Source organism: Lygodium microphyllum, chromosome 7 (genome assembly GCF_053477565.2).
Source record: "Lygodium microphyllum isolate KBCC chromosome 7, Lygodium_microphyllum_v1.1.10, whole genome shotgun sequence".
NCBI classification, from domain to species: Eukaryota; Viridiplantae; Streptophyta; class Polypodiopsida; order Schizaeales; family Lygodiaceae; genus Lygodium; species Lygodium microphyllum.
In genome coordinates this window covers 148,680,577-148,696,150 of record NC_141141.1, presented here as the reverse complement: position 1 = coordinate 148,696,150, position 15,574 = coordinate 148,680,577, and the positions used below count along the sequence as shown (strand labels likewise).

The 15,574-nt window shown below is 40.4% G+C and overlaps 1 protein-coding gene across 1 annotated transcript in view; it reads left to right on the top strand.

Moving 5' to 3' along the window:
* The window catches only part of LOC148034072 (protein PSK SIMULATOR 1-like), a 207,740-nt gene that overhangs the window by 151,938 nt on the left and 40,228 nt on the right, over positions 1–15,574 (top strand). Inside the window, exons 6-7 of the mRNA XM_087682064.1 lie at positions 14,746–14,843; positions 15,033–15,102. Coding sequence (XP_087538190.1) covers positions 14,746–14,843; positions 15,033–15,102 — 168 coding nt within the window. The remainder of the gene's footprint in view (positions 1–14,745; positions 14,844–15,032; positions 15,103–15,574) is intronic.

Genomic DNA, 15,574 nt, shown 5'->3' with positions numbered 1-15,574 from the left:
TTGGTGTGCCTTTACCGCCATATACAGAAGTATATGAGCAAAGTACTTGATAGGTTTAATATGGTTGATGCTAAGCCTCTTGGTGTGCCTTTACCGCCACATACAAAGCTTAGCAAAGCTAATTGCCCTAAGGATTATGCAACTGCTAGTGCCATGAAGGATATACCTTATGCATGATCTTGTGGATCTTTGATGTATGCTTGGAACTCGCCCTGACATTGCTCATGCAGTGGGAGTTGTTAGTAGATTCATATCTAACCTGGCAAGACACATTGGAAAGCAGTGAAATGTATTTTCAGATACTTGAAAGGTATACAAGAAAAGTGTATATGCTATGGAAAGGGTACAATAGAGCTGTAGGGATTTTGTGATTCGGACATGGTAGGAGATCTTGACACTAGGAAATCTACCAGTGGGTATGTTTTTACTTTGGTTGGTGGGGCTATCTCCTGGTGTTCAAGATTGCAGAAAATTGTGACACTGAGTACTATAGAAGTTGAATATATTTTAGCCACAGAAGCGTCTAAGGGTTGGCTTGGTCGTTTGGTTAAGGATTTTGGTCACTCTTCACGTACTCCAGTGCTTGGTTGTGATAGCCAAAGTGCAGTATGTGTGGCTAAGAATGCCATGTTCCATGCATGCACCGAATACATAGATGTTCGGTATCACTTTATTCGACAGGTCTTGGATGATGGTCTTGTCACACTAACTAAGGTCAAAACCCAAGATAACCCTGCAGATGTTCTCACTGAGTGTCTTGCAAAGGCTCAGCATAAGCATTGCATTCGTATAGTGGGAGTTGGTTAGCTTAAAGATACCATTTTGGGCTTTTAAGTGGGAGGTTTTTGGGTTTAAAGTCCCTTCGTCTCCGTGTATATAGTCATATGGGTGTGAACACAGCCTTGTTGTACCCTAACATATGAATACATTCTTTTATTCTTTGCGTACCATTACGATGTGATACACCTATGTTTGCATTCGGTCTCTCTAATATGGGATACTTAGTGGATGTAGTGTTACTTTGGTTGTTATGCATACTTTCTGATATTCTATGGCATGCTTTTGAGTTGAGATTTGGGCTCCCTTACATTGATCTTGACTATGGTTACATGCCTTGGCTACTTGAGGGGGTTGTGCGGTTATGGGCTTCAAGAATCTATTGGACTTTATGCTTTTGGTTCATGCTTCATGTATTTTGGATACTCTGATGTCATGTACTTGATGTTTTGAGCTTATATTGCTCATTTAGCATTCAATTTTGTTTCAGTCAAAGTTACATGTGCTACTTTGGATGTTAAACAGAGCTTTGATTTATTATGTTGAGCTTGAGCTTAGTTTCAATAAGATTGTGAGACACTTCATGTACATCCTCTCTTGATATGTATTGGGTGTAGTTACCCTACAGTGGACTGATTTGATCGCTTACTTTGGACTTGGCACTTATGTCTGTTAGTGTGTTGTCATTGATATTTATATGCTTCTTGGTTATGTATTGAGCTTTGCTCAATGGGTTATGCATTTGACAGTTCTCTTCTCTTTACTGTGAGATCGCCTATGTGCATGATGTCTATGCCTACCACATGTTTGGTTAGTGACACACTGCAATTGTGATAGCTTTCATTGTCTATTGTTCCTAGTTTTTTTTTCTTGGTTGCTCACAATTGGTTGTTGTCATACTGTTGTAATTTATTACAGTGGTCTGTTATTTCAGTTTTATGTATTCTATTTGAGGGTTGTCATTTGGATCTGTTTACAATTTGTGGATAGCTCACTATTTTGACACTTTCTCTTGCTTGGCCCTTGATTTGGCTGTGATTTTTTGGCTGTTTTGCTATCATTTATAGAAGCACATTTGTCTTGGATTGTGCTTTGATTTCTTATATTATGCTTGGTATGTCAAATGATAGTGCTATCTTTAACATTGAGAAGTTGGATGGCACAAATTACAACTATTAAAAAGCACAAATCTGGCAGGTTTTGGTGCAGAAATTGAAAATTAAGCCATTGAGACACGAGAGTGTAAAGCACGAATGCTTTAATGCATAGGATTGGGTTGAAGTGGATGAATTATGTAAATCAATAATCATTTGTCACTCTCCGAGAAGGTCTATAATGTTGTCTTTGACGGGCAGACCTCTTGGCAATTATGGGATAAGATTCATAATGTCTATGATAAGCAGAGCTCTGTCTCTTAGATGTATTGGCTAAAGCAACTCATGGACCTTTGATGAAGGAGGAAAGTTCCATGTCTGCCCACTTAAATGAGTTTTATTCTATTTTCAGCCACTTGTCTTTGCACGAAATTGAATTTAAGGACAATCTTCCTCCCTTGTTCTTGTGGGTTACATTGCTCGAGTCATGGGACACATTCGGTATTGCTATGTGCGCAAATATGTCTGTTGAAATTGTAGGATATAGAGGGTGTGCTCTCGAATGAAAAGGTTAACAGAAAGAATGTAGATGCTTTCCGCATCTCTCATGCTTTGACAGTCAGAAGTAATAATGGTAGGAGTGGTAATGATTGCCGTGGAAGAGACTCTCAGAAGTCTCGTTTTGAGTTATGTAGACAGTGTCACGTGGTTCTAAGTCCATAATGGCTTGTTACTATTGTGGGAAGTAAGGTCATATTTTGTAATGGGAGCACAAGGCTGTGCTCAAGAGACTAGACTGGATGCAAGATTGATTACAAGAATTTTGATTACAAGATAATCCCACGTAGGGGCATAAGGTACGATGATAACTTAACAAAATATGGAAAATCCCATAACTCAGGACCCATAGGTATAGACTATAGGACTTGATAGGATATGAAGGATTCCACAACTTGGGACTATAGGTATGGATACAAGATATTAGAATTATAAGATTTCCCTCAACGGGGATGAACAAGATACAAGACAGTACTAGACAAAATCTCGTACTGTGAGATTACAAGGTGAGAAGACAACATGAGTATAATGGAAGACAAGACAAGACTAGATACCATGACTAGACAAGAACTGGAACTGAAACTCGAAGTTACTTACTTGGAGGTCTCGAATCCTTGAGCTCCCAAGATTGGCATTGGCAAGACTCAGGAGCTCTATGGCGAGCCCTCATAGTATAGGTATTCAAGAGCAGCTAAAGATCTTCTAGAATGTTTTATGACGACATTATCGATAATGCATGCGATGACATGGCATATCTTGTAGAAGGTTCTATAATGACATGGGAAGGGTGGGTTCCTATGGTTGGCTCAAGAATGCCCTGTTAAGGTTGCGATCGCATGGAACATGGATCCATATGGTATGAGTAAGAGTTAGTCCGTACACTTGATCATGGCACTTCCGTAATATCACTCCCTCCTCTAGCGATGAGTTTCCACGAGGAGCGGCTTGGTAGTTTGGTCGAAGTTTTGTTGGATTTATCTTGTGGAATTCTTTAACTTTGAGAGGCGCTCTTTGGAAATATTATGCCGGTTCCCAAGTGTGATCATTGATATCATATACTTTTCAATGAACAAGGTATTCCAATTGATCTGGGAGATCCTTCAGTCTAAGACATGCTTGACCTCAAATTTCTCATGATCTTCAATTTGGATAGGTGGTGGGGAATTAGATCTCTCTGCTCTTAGTGGTGAGCTATGGTATGGCTCAAGCAAGGAAACATGGAAGACTGGGTGGATCTTCATGGTGTATGGGAGTTGGAGTCGGTAAGCAACTAGATTGATATGAGCTATGAAAGTAAAGGGCTCAAATCTCTGGTAGCCTAGCTTGGTGGAGGGCCTTGTTGTTTGGAGGTTATGTATGAGTAACCATATTTTATTACCAACTTTGTATACTGGATGTTGAAGACAATGCTGGTCCGCATAGTGCTTGTACTGATTTGGAGCCTTTTGGATTTGTTGCTTGAGTTCTTGGTGTATATCTACTAGGTGTTGAGCTTTATCTCGGGTGGCAGGGTTCTTTACTTGTTTGGAGAGATGTAGATTCATCTTTGGATAGTGGCCATAGTTTGCAAAGAAAGGAGTTAGCTTGGTAGATGCATGGATACTATTATCATAAGGAAACTCTGCAAAGGGCAAGAGCTCAAACCAATCATTTTGATAGTAGTTGATGGTGCAGTGGAGATATTGTTCCAAGACTTGATTTACCCGTTGTGTTTGACCATCTGTTTGTGGATGATTGGCTGCGGATATTGCAAAGGCTCTTCCAAAAACTAGATATGAATTGGGGACCCCGATCGTTGATGATGTCGTTTGGGAGTCCATGTAATTTGAAATGTATCTAAGGAAGAGTCTAGCAGTAGCTGCGTATATGATGGTCTTGGTAATAGGGAGGAAATTTGCCATTTTTGTGAACCTATCTACCACAACAAGAATAAAGTCATATTTGTTTGATTTAGGAATATCTGTTATGAAATCCATGGACAGAGAAGACCAGGGTTGCATTGGAATGGGCAAGGGTTGCAGGAGGCTATGTGGTTTATAACGAGGTACCTTGGCGTTGTTGTAGGTATCACATAATTTTATATATTTCTTAGCTTCTTTTAACATCTTGGGCCACCAAAAATCTCTTGAAATAAGCTCTAAGGTCTTATTAACTCCAAAGTGTCTTGCTGTTGGGGTGTTATGGCGGTGTTGGAGTACCTGAAGTCTCAGCTTTCCTGGAGTGATGTAAAGTAGATCCTCATAGTACAACAATCCATTAGTTTTTTGAAGCTCAGAAAGTTCGTTTCCTTTTCTCTCTCAATTTTTTCTCTTGACATTGTTGGCCAAATAATGATGTAGGAGGCCTTCATGGATTAACTGGATCAAGGCAGAGTCATTTTAGTGGCAAGTGGAGATGGCTACTAGCTGGAGGTGTTTTTGCTCGAGTAGTATTACTTGTTGTTGATCAAAAGCTTCTTCTTTCTTCTTAGGTGCGAAGTAGGATCTTCTTGATATAACATCTGATTGGCATTGTTGGCGTCTTGGACAATAGGTGATGACAAAGTCAAACCTAGATAAGAAGTTGCTCCAGCGGGATTATATTTGATTGTGGATGTGGGTTATCATAAAGTATTCTAGATTTTTGTGATCTATATGGATGATAACTTTATGGGCTACACCCTTTAGATGGTGATGCCAAGTATCAGAGGCATCTATAATGGCAAGGAGTTCTTTGTCATGGATCTCATACTTTATCTTTGGAGGAGAGAACTTCCTTGAGTGAAATGCTTTGGATATATGTGACCATCATTTCCATGCTGGGAGAAGATAGCTTCTAAGGCATAGTTTGATGTATCTGTCTCCAAGGAAAATGACTTGGTAGGATTTGGGTGGACTAGGATTGGGGTAGTGGTGACAACGGTTTGCACGGTCTGGAAGGCCTTCTCAGCTTTTGGGATCCATGAGAACTTGAGTTTCCTGTGAGTTTGATGAGTGCTGTGACTATCTTTGAGTAATCCTTGATAAATATCCTATAAAAGTTGGCAAAGCCAAGGAAACATTGGATATCGTGGACACATGTGGGTGTTTGCTAGTCAAGAATAGTCTCGATTTTCTTGGGGTCCATGAAGATTCCTCTCTGGGAAACATTGTACCCCAAGAATTCTACTTCTGTCTGATGAAAAAAACACTTCTCAAGTTTTGCGTGTATTTTTTTTCTTTGAGCTTTTCCAAAACTAATTTTATACGGTGCTCATGCTCCTTTGGATCCTTTAAGAATGTCAAGATATCATCCAAGTATATAACTACAAATCATTTAGATGCTCTTGAAAGATATCATTCATGGTATGTTGAAACACTGCAAAAGCATTAGTGAGAGCGAATGGCATAACAACATACTTGAAGTGACCATACCTTGTGCAGAAGATTGTCTTCCATTCATCTTCTTCTCTGATCCGTACAAGATTGTAAGCCCCTCGTAGATCAATCTTTGTGAAGAACTTGGCTTTTCCAAGGCATTCCAAGAGCTTTGGTATCAACGGCAAAGGGTATCGATTCTTGACTGTTATCTTGTTGAGTCCTCGATAATCCACACATATTTGAAGCGACTCTTTTTTCTTCTTCACGAACATAATTGGGGCTTCAGCAGGAGACTTCGAGTATCTAATCAACCCCTTGACTAAGTTCTCATCAATGTTCTTGTGCAGTTTAGCTAGTTCATCAGGGGATAGCTTGTTGATGGATCCAAAAGGTGGTTGAGCCTCCTCATGGAGTTCTATAGCACAATCATATGGTTTGTGTTCGAGCAAGAGATTTGTATTTTTTTTTTTCAAAGACAACTTGGAATTTTTGATACTAGCTTGATAGCTTGTTTGACTCATCCTTACTAGATTCTTGAGCTAGTGTATGATATATCATGTAGGTCAATTCCTGCCTTGTTGTGTGCATAAAGGATTTGGCTCCTAAATAAAACTTACTTTCATGGATTTTCACATTTAATCTTTTGCTTAACCCAATTAATTTCTAGGTTGTCATTCTTTAGCCAAGGTATCCAAAGGATGATTGGATTTGTGGAACTGGGTATGACATTAAAACAAACACGAGATTTGTAATCGCCAAGAGTTACTATGAGTGCTCGGGTTTTCTTGGTAATATCTCTTGATGCTAGGGGTATTTCATGCACGACTTCAATTGTTTCCGGATTGGTCTTTTGAAGTACTGGAATTTGGTATCTATTCATAAAGCCATCATCAATGAAACATGCGGAGGCCTCGAAGTCGACCAAGGCTTTGATAAAAAAGGGTATTTTTTGGTCGAACATTTGGACTGCGATAAGGAAAGTTTTCATGGATATGTTGGAATCAAGAGACTCTTTCTTTTATCAAGGTCTGGTTGTACGGTCTCATTTACAATGGACATCCTCGTTTTCCTATTTGAGGATGGTTGCAGCACCTCTTGGGGTTCTTGCCTTTTATTTGGGCAATTCAAGGTGATATGTCGAGGGTTTCAAGAATATAGGCATAGATGATTCTCTCTTTATCTTTGCTTTTCTTGTGGGGTCAAGGGTTGGAATTTGGTATTATGTATTTGTATCGGTTCGGGCTTGGTTTTATCTCTGATTGGGGTTGGGTTTCATTGGCAAGGCCTTAATTCTTCTCGCTTTTTTTGCTTTCTCTCGAACAATCTATTATCATAGTGGATGGCTTGCATGATATAATCATTGAGTGTTTTTGTCTCAGGCATAGTGAGCATGAGGTTCTTAATGTCATCTTGAAGATTCCATTTGAATTAGCTGATAAAATACTATTCATGCCAAGTGAGATCATAAATTAATTGCCTAAATTCAGATGTATAAGTAGAGGCAGGGTGGTTACCTTATCATAGCTTCCGAAGTTTTGTTTTTGCTACTCGACCGGTATCTACATCTCCAAATGTGAAAGTGAGCTTACAAAGAAATACCTCATAGTTATGAAGTACTGGCATATTCTTTTCTAGGATTGGGGCGAACATGATAAAGCTTAACCACAAAGCAAAGTTCCAATAAATCTCACCTTGGAAGTGTCATCTGAATACCTATCTGGTTGCATGCGGATATAGAGCTCTACTTGTTGCAAGAATCTTTTGAACTTTGAATGGTTACCATTAAACTTCTTCGGCATACTGATCTTGGGTTCTCTTGTCGGGGGTTGATAAAACACACGGAATCATTTGATCACCTTCTCTATTATTCTGTAGGTCTAGAATTTGGCATGGTATCTCTCAAAGCACAGGGCCTAGATTCATAGGGTGTTCTATTTGAAGTTGCGCTTATCGTTCATTCAAGTCTTGAATTTGTTGTTGGTGGTTTTGAAGAGAGGTCAGGATTCTTTCAAGGCTCACCTCCATGGTACTCAGCATGGCTAGAAAGTAGTCTTGCCAAAGTGTTATGGGAGCACTAGATTGTGCTCGAGAGACTGGACTAGATGCAAGATTTGTCACAAGAATTTTGATTATAAGCTAATCATGTAGGGGCATAAGGTACAATGATAACAAGATATGGAAAATTTCACAACGCGGGACCGTAGAGATAGACAACATGACTCAATAGGATATGAAGGATCCCACAACCCGGGACTATAGGTATGGATATAAGATTTCAAAATTACAAGATCTCCCTCGACGGGGATGAACAAGATATAAGACAATACTAGATAAGATCTCGTATTATGAGATTACAAGGTGACAAGACAGCAAAAGTATAATGGAATACAAGACAAGGCTAGATACCATGACTAGACAAAAACTAGAATTGGAGCTGGAAGTTACTTAGTTGGAGGTCTAGACTCCTTGAGCTCCCAAGGGTGGCATTGGCAAGATTGAGGAGCTTTATGGCGAGCCCCTTCTTTTATAGTTATTGGAGGGCAGTTAAATATGTTTCAGAATGTTTTATGATGACATTATCGATGATGTAGGTGATGACATGGTATATCTTCTAGAAGGTTCTATGATGACATGACAAGGGTGCGCTTGTATGGTTGGCTCAAGGATGTCTTGTTAAGGGTGTGTTCGCATGGGGCGTGGATTTATATGGTATGCGCAAGAATTAGTCCGTACACTTGATCATGGTATGTCCGTGTTATATTTAGCCACAATGCCATAATGTGTGATGATAAGCACAAGGAAAAGGAAAAATATAAAGTGCGAGAAAAGAATGATGATGGCAACATTATCCTTAGCAAGTCTAGTGTCAAGATTGAAGAGATTAATGTCATGCAAATTGATTATGATGATGATTACATACTTGCAGCTTCTTCTCTTGATGTTTCGCAGTTGATTGATGCCTCGTCCATCCATGCTTAGTGTTGGCTGCTTGATTCAGGGGCTTCATTTCATATCACCCCTCATCGAGGGTGATTCCTATCGTAGCATGATACGATCTGTCAGATTGGGTAATGACGTGACATTGGATATTGTTGGCATTGGAGATATTCAAGTGCAGTTTCCTTCGGGCAATATGTTTATTTTGCATGATGTACGCCATGTTTTGAGTTAAACTTAAAGCCTATTTTCAGCTAGACAGTTGGATTATGCAAGTTATATTGTCTCTTTTGGTGATTTCTCATGGAAGCTTACTTGTGGGAATCTTGTCTTAGCATGAGGTGCCAAGTCTGAAATTCTTTATCCCTTACTTGTATTTGGGTCTATCGATGATGTTTTGGTAGTGGTTACAGTATCATGTGTATTGTTATGGTTGCCTTGGGCACATATTGTTAAAGGGAATGAAAATGCTTACTAGTTTATAGTATCTTCTGCCACTTGACTATAAGTGTTTTGATTCTTGTGATCATTGTCTTTATGGCAGACAAACCCCTAGTTCACATGAGAAGTGTGACACTACGCGCATAGGTGAGCCTCTGGCCCTTGTTCATTCTGATGTTTATGGACCTATGCTTTTTAAGTCTTTAGGTGGGACGAGTTATTTCATTACTTTTATTGATGATTACTCACATAAGATCTGGGCATATTCCATAAAGCAAACATCAGGAGTCTTGGCTTCATTTCAGTGTTGGCTTGCTTTTGTTGAAAACTAGTCTAGGTATAGGCTGAAATGCCAACGATCTAATAATGGGGGAGAGTATGTATCTAAAGCTTGTCAGAATTTTTGTGATGAGGGGTTTTAAGCAGGAATGGACCGCCTTATACACCCCACTCCATAATGGTATGACTTAGCGCATGAATAGGACGATTTGGGAGCAAGTTTGTAGTATATTCAGCCAAGTAGGCTTATTACAACACTTTTGGGTTGAGACAGTTACTACTGTCATATATTTGATCAATCGATTCCCATGCATTGCTCTTGACTATTAGGTTGCAAAGGAGGTATGGTTTGGAAAAACTCCATCATATGTTCATTTATGTGTCTTTGGTTGTGAGGCTTTCTGCCATGTTCTAAAAAACAAGAGTAATAAGTTGGATCCTAAGTCTATGAAATGCATCTTTTTTGGTTATGGGGATGTAGATGAGATAGCCTATTGCCTATGGGATCTAGAGGCTTGGAAGGTCATCTACAGCCATGATATTGTTTTCCATTAAGAGAAAATGCATAGGTAGCTTGAGCAAGTTGTTGAGATACACAAGGTGATATTTTAGGAGGAGCCTCTTATTACTGTACAACCCGCTAGATAGCCTGCAACGGCTGTTGCTCCAATGGCCCAGGATCATGATGTTAGATAAGATTTATAGGCTCCACTACCTATTTTACTACGGTCTACTAGAGATAGACGTCAGCCTAATTGGTTTGCGCTTTCTATAGATTATATTATGGTGACAAATATTGGTGAGCCTCTTACCTATGATGAGGCTATGAGTAGAGGTGATAGTCACTCTTGGGAGAGGGCCATGTAGTTAGAGTGTGTCCCATTGTAGAAAAATCATATGTAGTATTTGGTTTCTTGGCTTAGTGTGGAAAATGTGCTTTGCCATGCAAGTAGGCGTACAAGTTGAAGAGTACCCTTGAATGCCCCAAGATAGCCTATAAGGCGAATTGGTTGCTAAGGGTTTTAAGTAGGAGCATGGTGTTGACTTCGATGCAGTTTTCTCTCTTGTCATTAAAATGACTACCCTACGCTTGGTTTTGGCTTTGGTTGCGAAGCTTGATCTAGACCTCTATGAGATGGATGTTAAGATGGCTTTATTACATGAAGACTTGCATGATGAGATTTATATGCAGTAGCTTAAGGGCTTTGAGACAAAAGGTAGGGAATACCTGTGTGTAAGTTGAGAAAGAGCCTTTATGGTCTTAAGTAGGCACCTAGGGAATGGTACTATAAGTTCTATGATTTCATGCATTCATAGGAATATACTCGTAATGATATGGATCCATGTTTATGTATGAAGAAGATGCATGATGGTAGCCTTATGATTCTCATACTCTATGTGGATGATATACTAATTGCTGAGAGTGCTCATGATGAGCTGGATGACTTGACGATAGCTCTAAGGGTCTCCTTCACTTGTCACAAAAAAATTATATCTAGAAAATCCTTTATTGGGTTTATATGTAGAATGTTAAGCCTATTGGCTGTCCTTTACCTTCTCATGTAAAGGCTAGTTAGGCTGATTGTCTGCAGATTTATAAGTAGAAGGCCAGATAGTCAAGATCTCTTATACATCCGCAAGTTTGATGTATGCCATGATAGCCACTCGTCTTGACATTGCATTGGTATGCTATATTGCTACACCTGGCAAGTAACATGTGAAGGGTATCATGAGATACCTTAAGGGCACTATAAATATGTATATATGTTATGGTGGCTAGGATATAAGAGTCATGGGGTACACTGACTTTGATTATGTAGGACATGTAGACAACAGGAAGTCCACCTTTGGCTATTTCTTCGTCTTTGTTGGAGGTGTTGTTTCTTGGATGTCCAACGTGCAAAAATGCACGGCCCTATCTACTACAAAGGTGGAGTATGTTGCAGCCACTGAGGCTTGCAAGGAGGCTCTCTGGTTAGGCTATCTGATGATAGATTTTGGTATTACTGATATGGCCCCTACACTACATTTAGATTCTATGAGTGCTATTCAATTTTCCAAGAATGCGGTCTTTCATCCAAAGACAATGCACATTGAGATATGCTATCACTTCTTCAAGGAGGTGGTAGAGGATAAGTTTGTTGAGCTTGTCAAGATCTCGACTAACGAGAATCGTTCATATTTGCTCACTAAAAGTCTCTAAGCAGAACGTTTTGCCTTGCTTAGGAAGATGATGGGCATAGGATGAAATGACATCTATTTCTCATCTTATTGTACGTTATGTACACTTGTACTTTGTCACTTTTTAAAAAATTCTTTGCTCACTAGGGTAGATTTGTCTCTAAGCAGAAGGTTGTTGGGGGTAAAGGTGTGTGTTCCTAATTTCCCATGTATTCATTACATTGATAGTATCTGCACACTTGTACACTACAGGTTGCGCGCGCCTATCACTGGCACTTCATTCTTCATTCTTTCAGTGACATTTGAATAAGGAAAGGCCGGTCACACATTGACTGTTGGAGTTCCCACATATGGTGCGTGTGTCTCGCTCTCTTGCTCCATCTACCATAGCTCTTGCTTCCGCTTGTGTGCTTCGACTCGAGCTCTACCTTTCAATCAGTTCTTGCCAATTTGGAGGATCAGAGAATGGAGTTCTCTTTTACTACCTCAACAAGGTTTCGCACTTGGAAGGGAAACACTGTGCGCAAAGAGGTTTTTGTTAAGGATTGGATCCAAAGCCTCCGAGAACAGGATACTGCCAACATGCTCAAATGTGGCGATAGGGCTGACCACAAGATGCCTATAGGAACTTGTATCAACAAGACTGGGTTCAGCATGGATGTGTCGTTGCTTATGCTTGGCACTCTTTGCAAAGGAGGATGCCAAGCAGGATTTGTTAGTAGGAATCCTTACAAACCAGAAAATAGTGTCAGGGGGTGAGAGCACTACATAGAGAGATCACATCCATTCAACAGCGACTACAGGACTCTCCATGAGTGACAAGACTCACACTCTATAGACCCATGAGCATTGTATGAGTTTAGCACTTGCTAGCTTGGAGGATAAGAGGATGGAGCCCTTCTTTATTGCATTAACAGCTGTCTGCACTTGGAAGGAGGACACCATGTGCAGAGAGGGTTTAGGTTTAGGAGGGGCAAAATGTCCAAGCAAGGATGGTATCCTTGGGCGGTTTTCTTCACCTTTGGGGAGGCGTGGTGAAACTATGGTCTCCCTGGGGTGTTTTTCCTCACCTTCGGGGAGGCATGGTGAGACTTTCGTTTTAGGAGATCTTCAACTCAGGGCCAATGATTGCTAGTCACTCGGCCGGCTTAGTTTGTGTCCTCCCCAAAGAGGGAACTGCTAAGAGCTCAACCAGTGGTGGCCCATCACTCTTTAGTCAGTAGCCTGTAAGGCCCTAGCAAGTATGATTAATAGCATATTCTGACCCCTCGTATTGGGTCTCTGTGGCCAATATTAATCATACTTGCTAGGGCCTTACAGGCTACTGACTTTGAGTGATGGGCCACCACTGGTTGAGCTCTTAGCAGTTCCCTCTTTGGGGAGGACACAAACTAAGCCGGCCGAGTGACTAGCAATCATTGGCCCTGAGTTGAAGATCTCCTAAAAGGAAAGTCTCACCATAGCCAATACGTGCTCCAATCCTGCAATGAGTACTCCAATCCTGAACAAAGCCAATACGAGGGGTCCCATACGTCTTTCTACTCATTGCAGAGGTGATGTCCTGTTTCCTTGTCTGAGTGTCATTGGATTGTGGGGTTCCAGACTCCTTATGCAGATCAAGATGAAGGTGCTGAACTTGGAGTATGCAGATGACGTATCCTTATCAAAGATGATGATGTGATGCTGGAGAAGGTGAGGTTGGCTCTGGAGGTCACTTGCACAGCCGAAGTGTGAGAATCAACTGGTACAAGACTATTGGGTTTCTTACAAGCCTTGATTCCAATATAGATTAAGAATTCACTTGGGCTTCCAATTGGTAAACAAAGGGCAGACAGTGAAATACCTTGGGTTGGAGGTTGGGCTCAACATCAAAGCTACTCAGCAGTTAGTATGGCTCATTGATTCTATTCACTACAAGCTGACATACTAGAGCACTGCCAGCTGTCCCTGGTTGACATCGGAGACCACAAGTACTAAGTTGATCCTTTGTAGGAAAGTTGGCAGATTGGGTCATTACATGAGGCAGACAGACCTGGAAGCTGCTTCTTCAAGGGGGACTTCTAGGAATGTCCACCACACATGGAGGGAACCTGAGGCCCTTGTTGAGGTGGTTCTTTATCACAACACTGACCACTCTTCCTCAATCCTCATTGCATAGCCTGCTTTGTGTGTGTAGTAGCCCTTGTGCAAGGTGTGGGAGTTTGGACCTTTGACTTCTGAAGAGGAGATTGATAGAAATCCAGCCATCTAGAGTGAATGGGTCAAGGACATGGAGGGTTTGCATCTTCATGGGTGTAAGCATATTCATTGAGCAGCATGGTGCTCCAATATTCTTGACAATATAATGTCTATGTTTTGTTCCGGATCATAATCCCTAATGAAAAATATGCCCCCTACCATGATAAACTCAGCATATTACACACACACACGCGCGCGCACACACACACACACACACACACACACACACAAATCTCCACAAGGCTTATCATTGTCTGCAATTGTGGGAGGGCATTTGGAACTAGGATTCCAAGCATATCCACATGTCAACTGGCCTAGTGTCTGTGTGGACATAGAAGATTCTAGGATCTTGTCTTTTGTTGACATGTGAAACGTTCTCACTGGCTCTTTGTGTGTGAGTGACTTGCCAAATTTATGGAACTTTAGGCCTTCCTGAAATTAAGACTCACATTACTCAGACGAATGCATCTGTTTGTTCAATGTCATCACTTCAGCTAGGCAAATGTTGTTACTAATTTTTGGCCTTTGTGCATGAGTGGTGTGACTTTGCCTTCCAGTTCTGTTTTTGTTGGTGTTATTGCCATCCAAATTACCATTGAACACGAATGGGGGACCTCTAGAGCATCATCTAACCCTGGTGCACGCGTCATATGAGTCTCATTGCTTCTTTGGTAGAAAGTCTGTCTGCTGATTTCTTCTGCATGGAAAGGTTGGGTCCTTGTCGCTTTCTTCATACAGAAGTGATTAATGCTCCATCGTAATGAATCTCTCGAATGTTTGTTCAATGTAAGGAATTATGTTGGCCTTCACATTCTTCCTAGAATATTCTGTGCTGTTTGCTTATCTGGCATAGTATAATTCCTACACGTTAGACACAAGCATGACTGTTCTTTTATTATCAGGAGATAATTTATCAACATTACGAGGTGAACTAAAAAGCCGACGAAAACATTTAAAAACTCTAAAGAAGAGATCGCTATGGTCCAACACTTTGGAGGAGGTATATTCTCTGTTTTTTATCATGTATCTATTACCATTCAGTCTTGTTTTGGTCAACCTTATGCATAGTCCTTGGCTAGTACATGTTTTTGTTGACTGTACATCAGAAGTTTAATATTGCAAAATGGTTTGCAAATCTTTGATAAGGTTTTAAGTGTGCAATAAACACCATTTTTCTTCTTTTGTTTAGGTGACGGAGAAACTAGTAGACATTGTATATTTTGTGCACCGAGAGATTGGGCATGTTTTTGGTGATGCAGGTATTCCACCTTGGTTCCTAATGTTTGATCTCATATACATATAGCCTTTGCAGATTGTCTATTTGCACTTCATATGATGGTTTGTATGCACAATACCACAGTATTCTAAAGAAATGGTGGCTATTAGCTAACATTCCTGAATAAGGAAACTGACAAATAAGAGTGAGCCAACCAGTGTACATAACAATGATGTGGAAGAATATGACCAAGACAATGAAAAGAGAAACTATATTCATGAAGTCTCAAGAACATAATATTTGATGAGGTGAGAAAGGGCAATAAAAGGAGTATAGCTTTGCAAGTATTTGATGAGGAAGAGTGCCTTTTTCTCTTCAAACTCAGATAACTTGTCAGATTAAGTCTATTGGCAGTTCTTGTGATGGCTTGTGTGTGCAGTACCCACAGTACTCTTAAAAAATGGTAGCTAATAAATGTGAAATAAGAGTGAGCCAACAGAATACATAGCAATGAC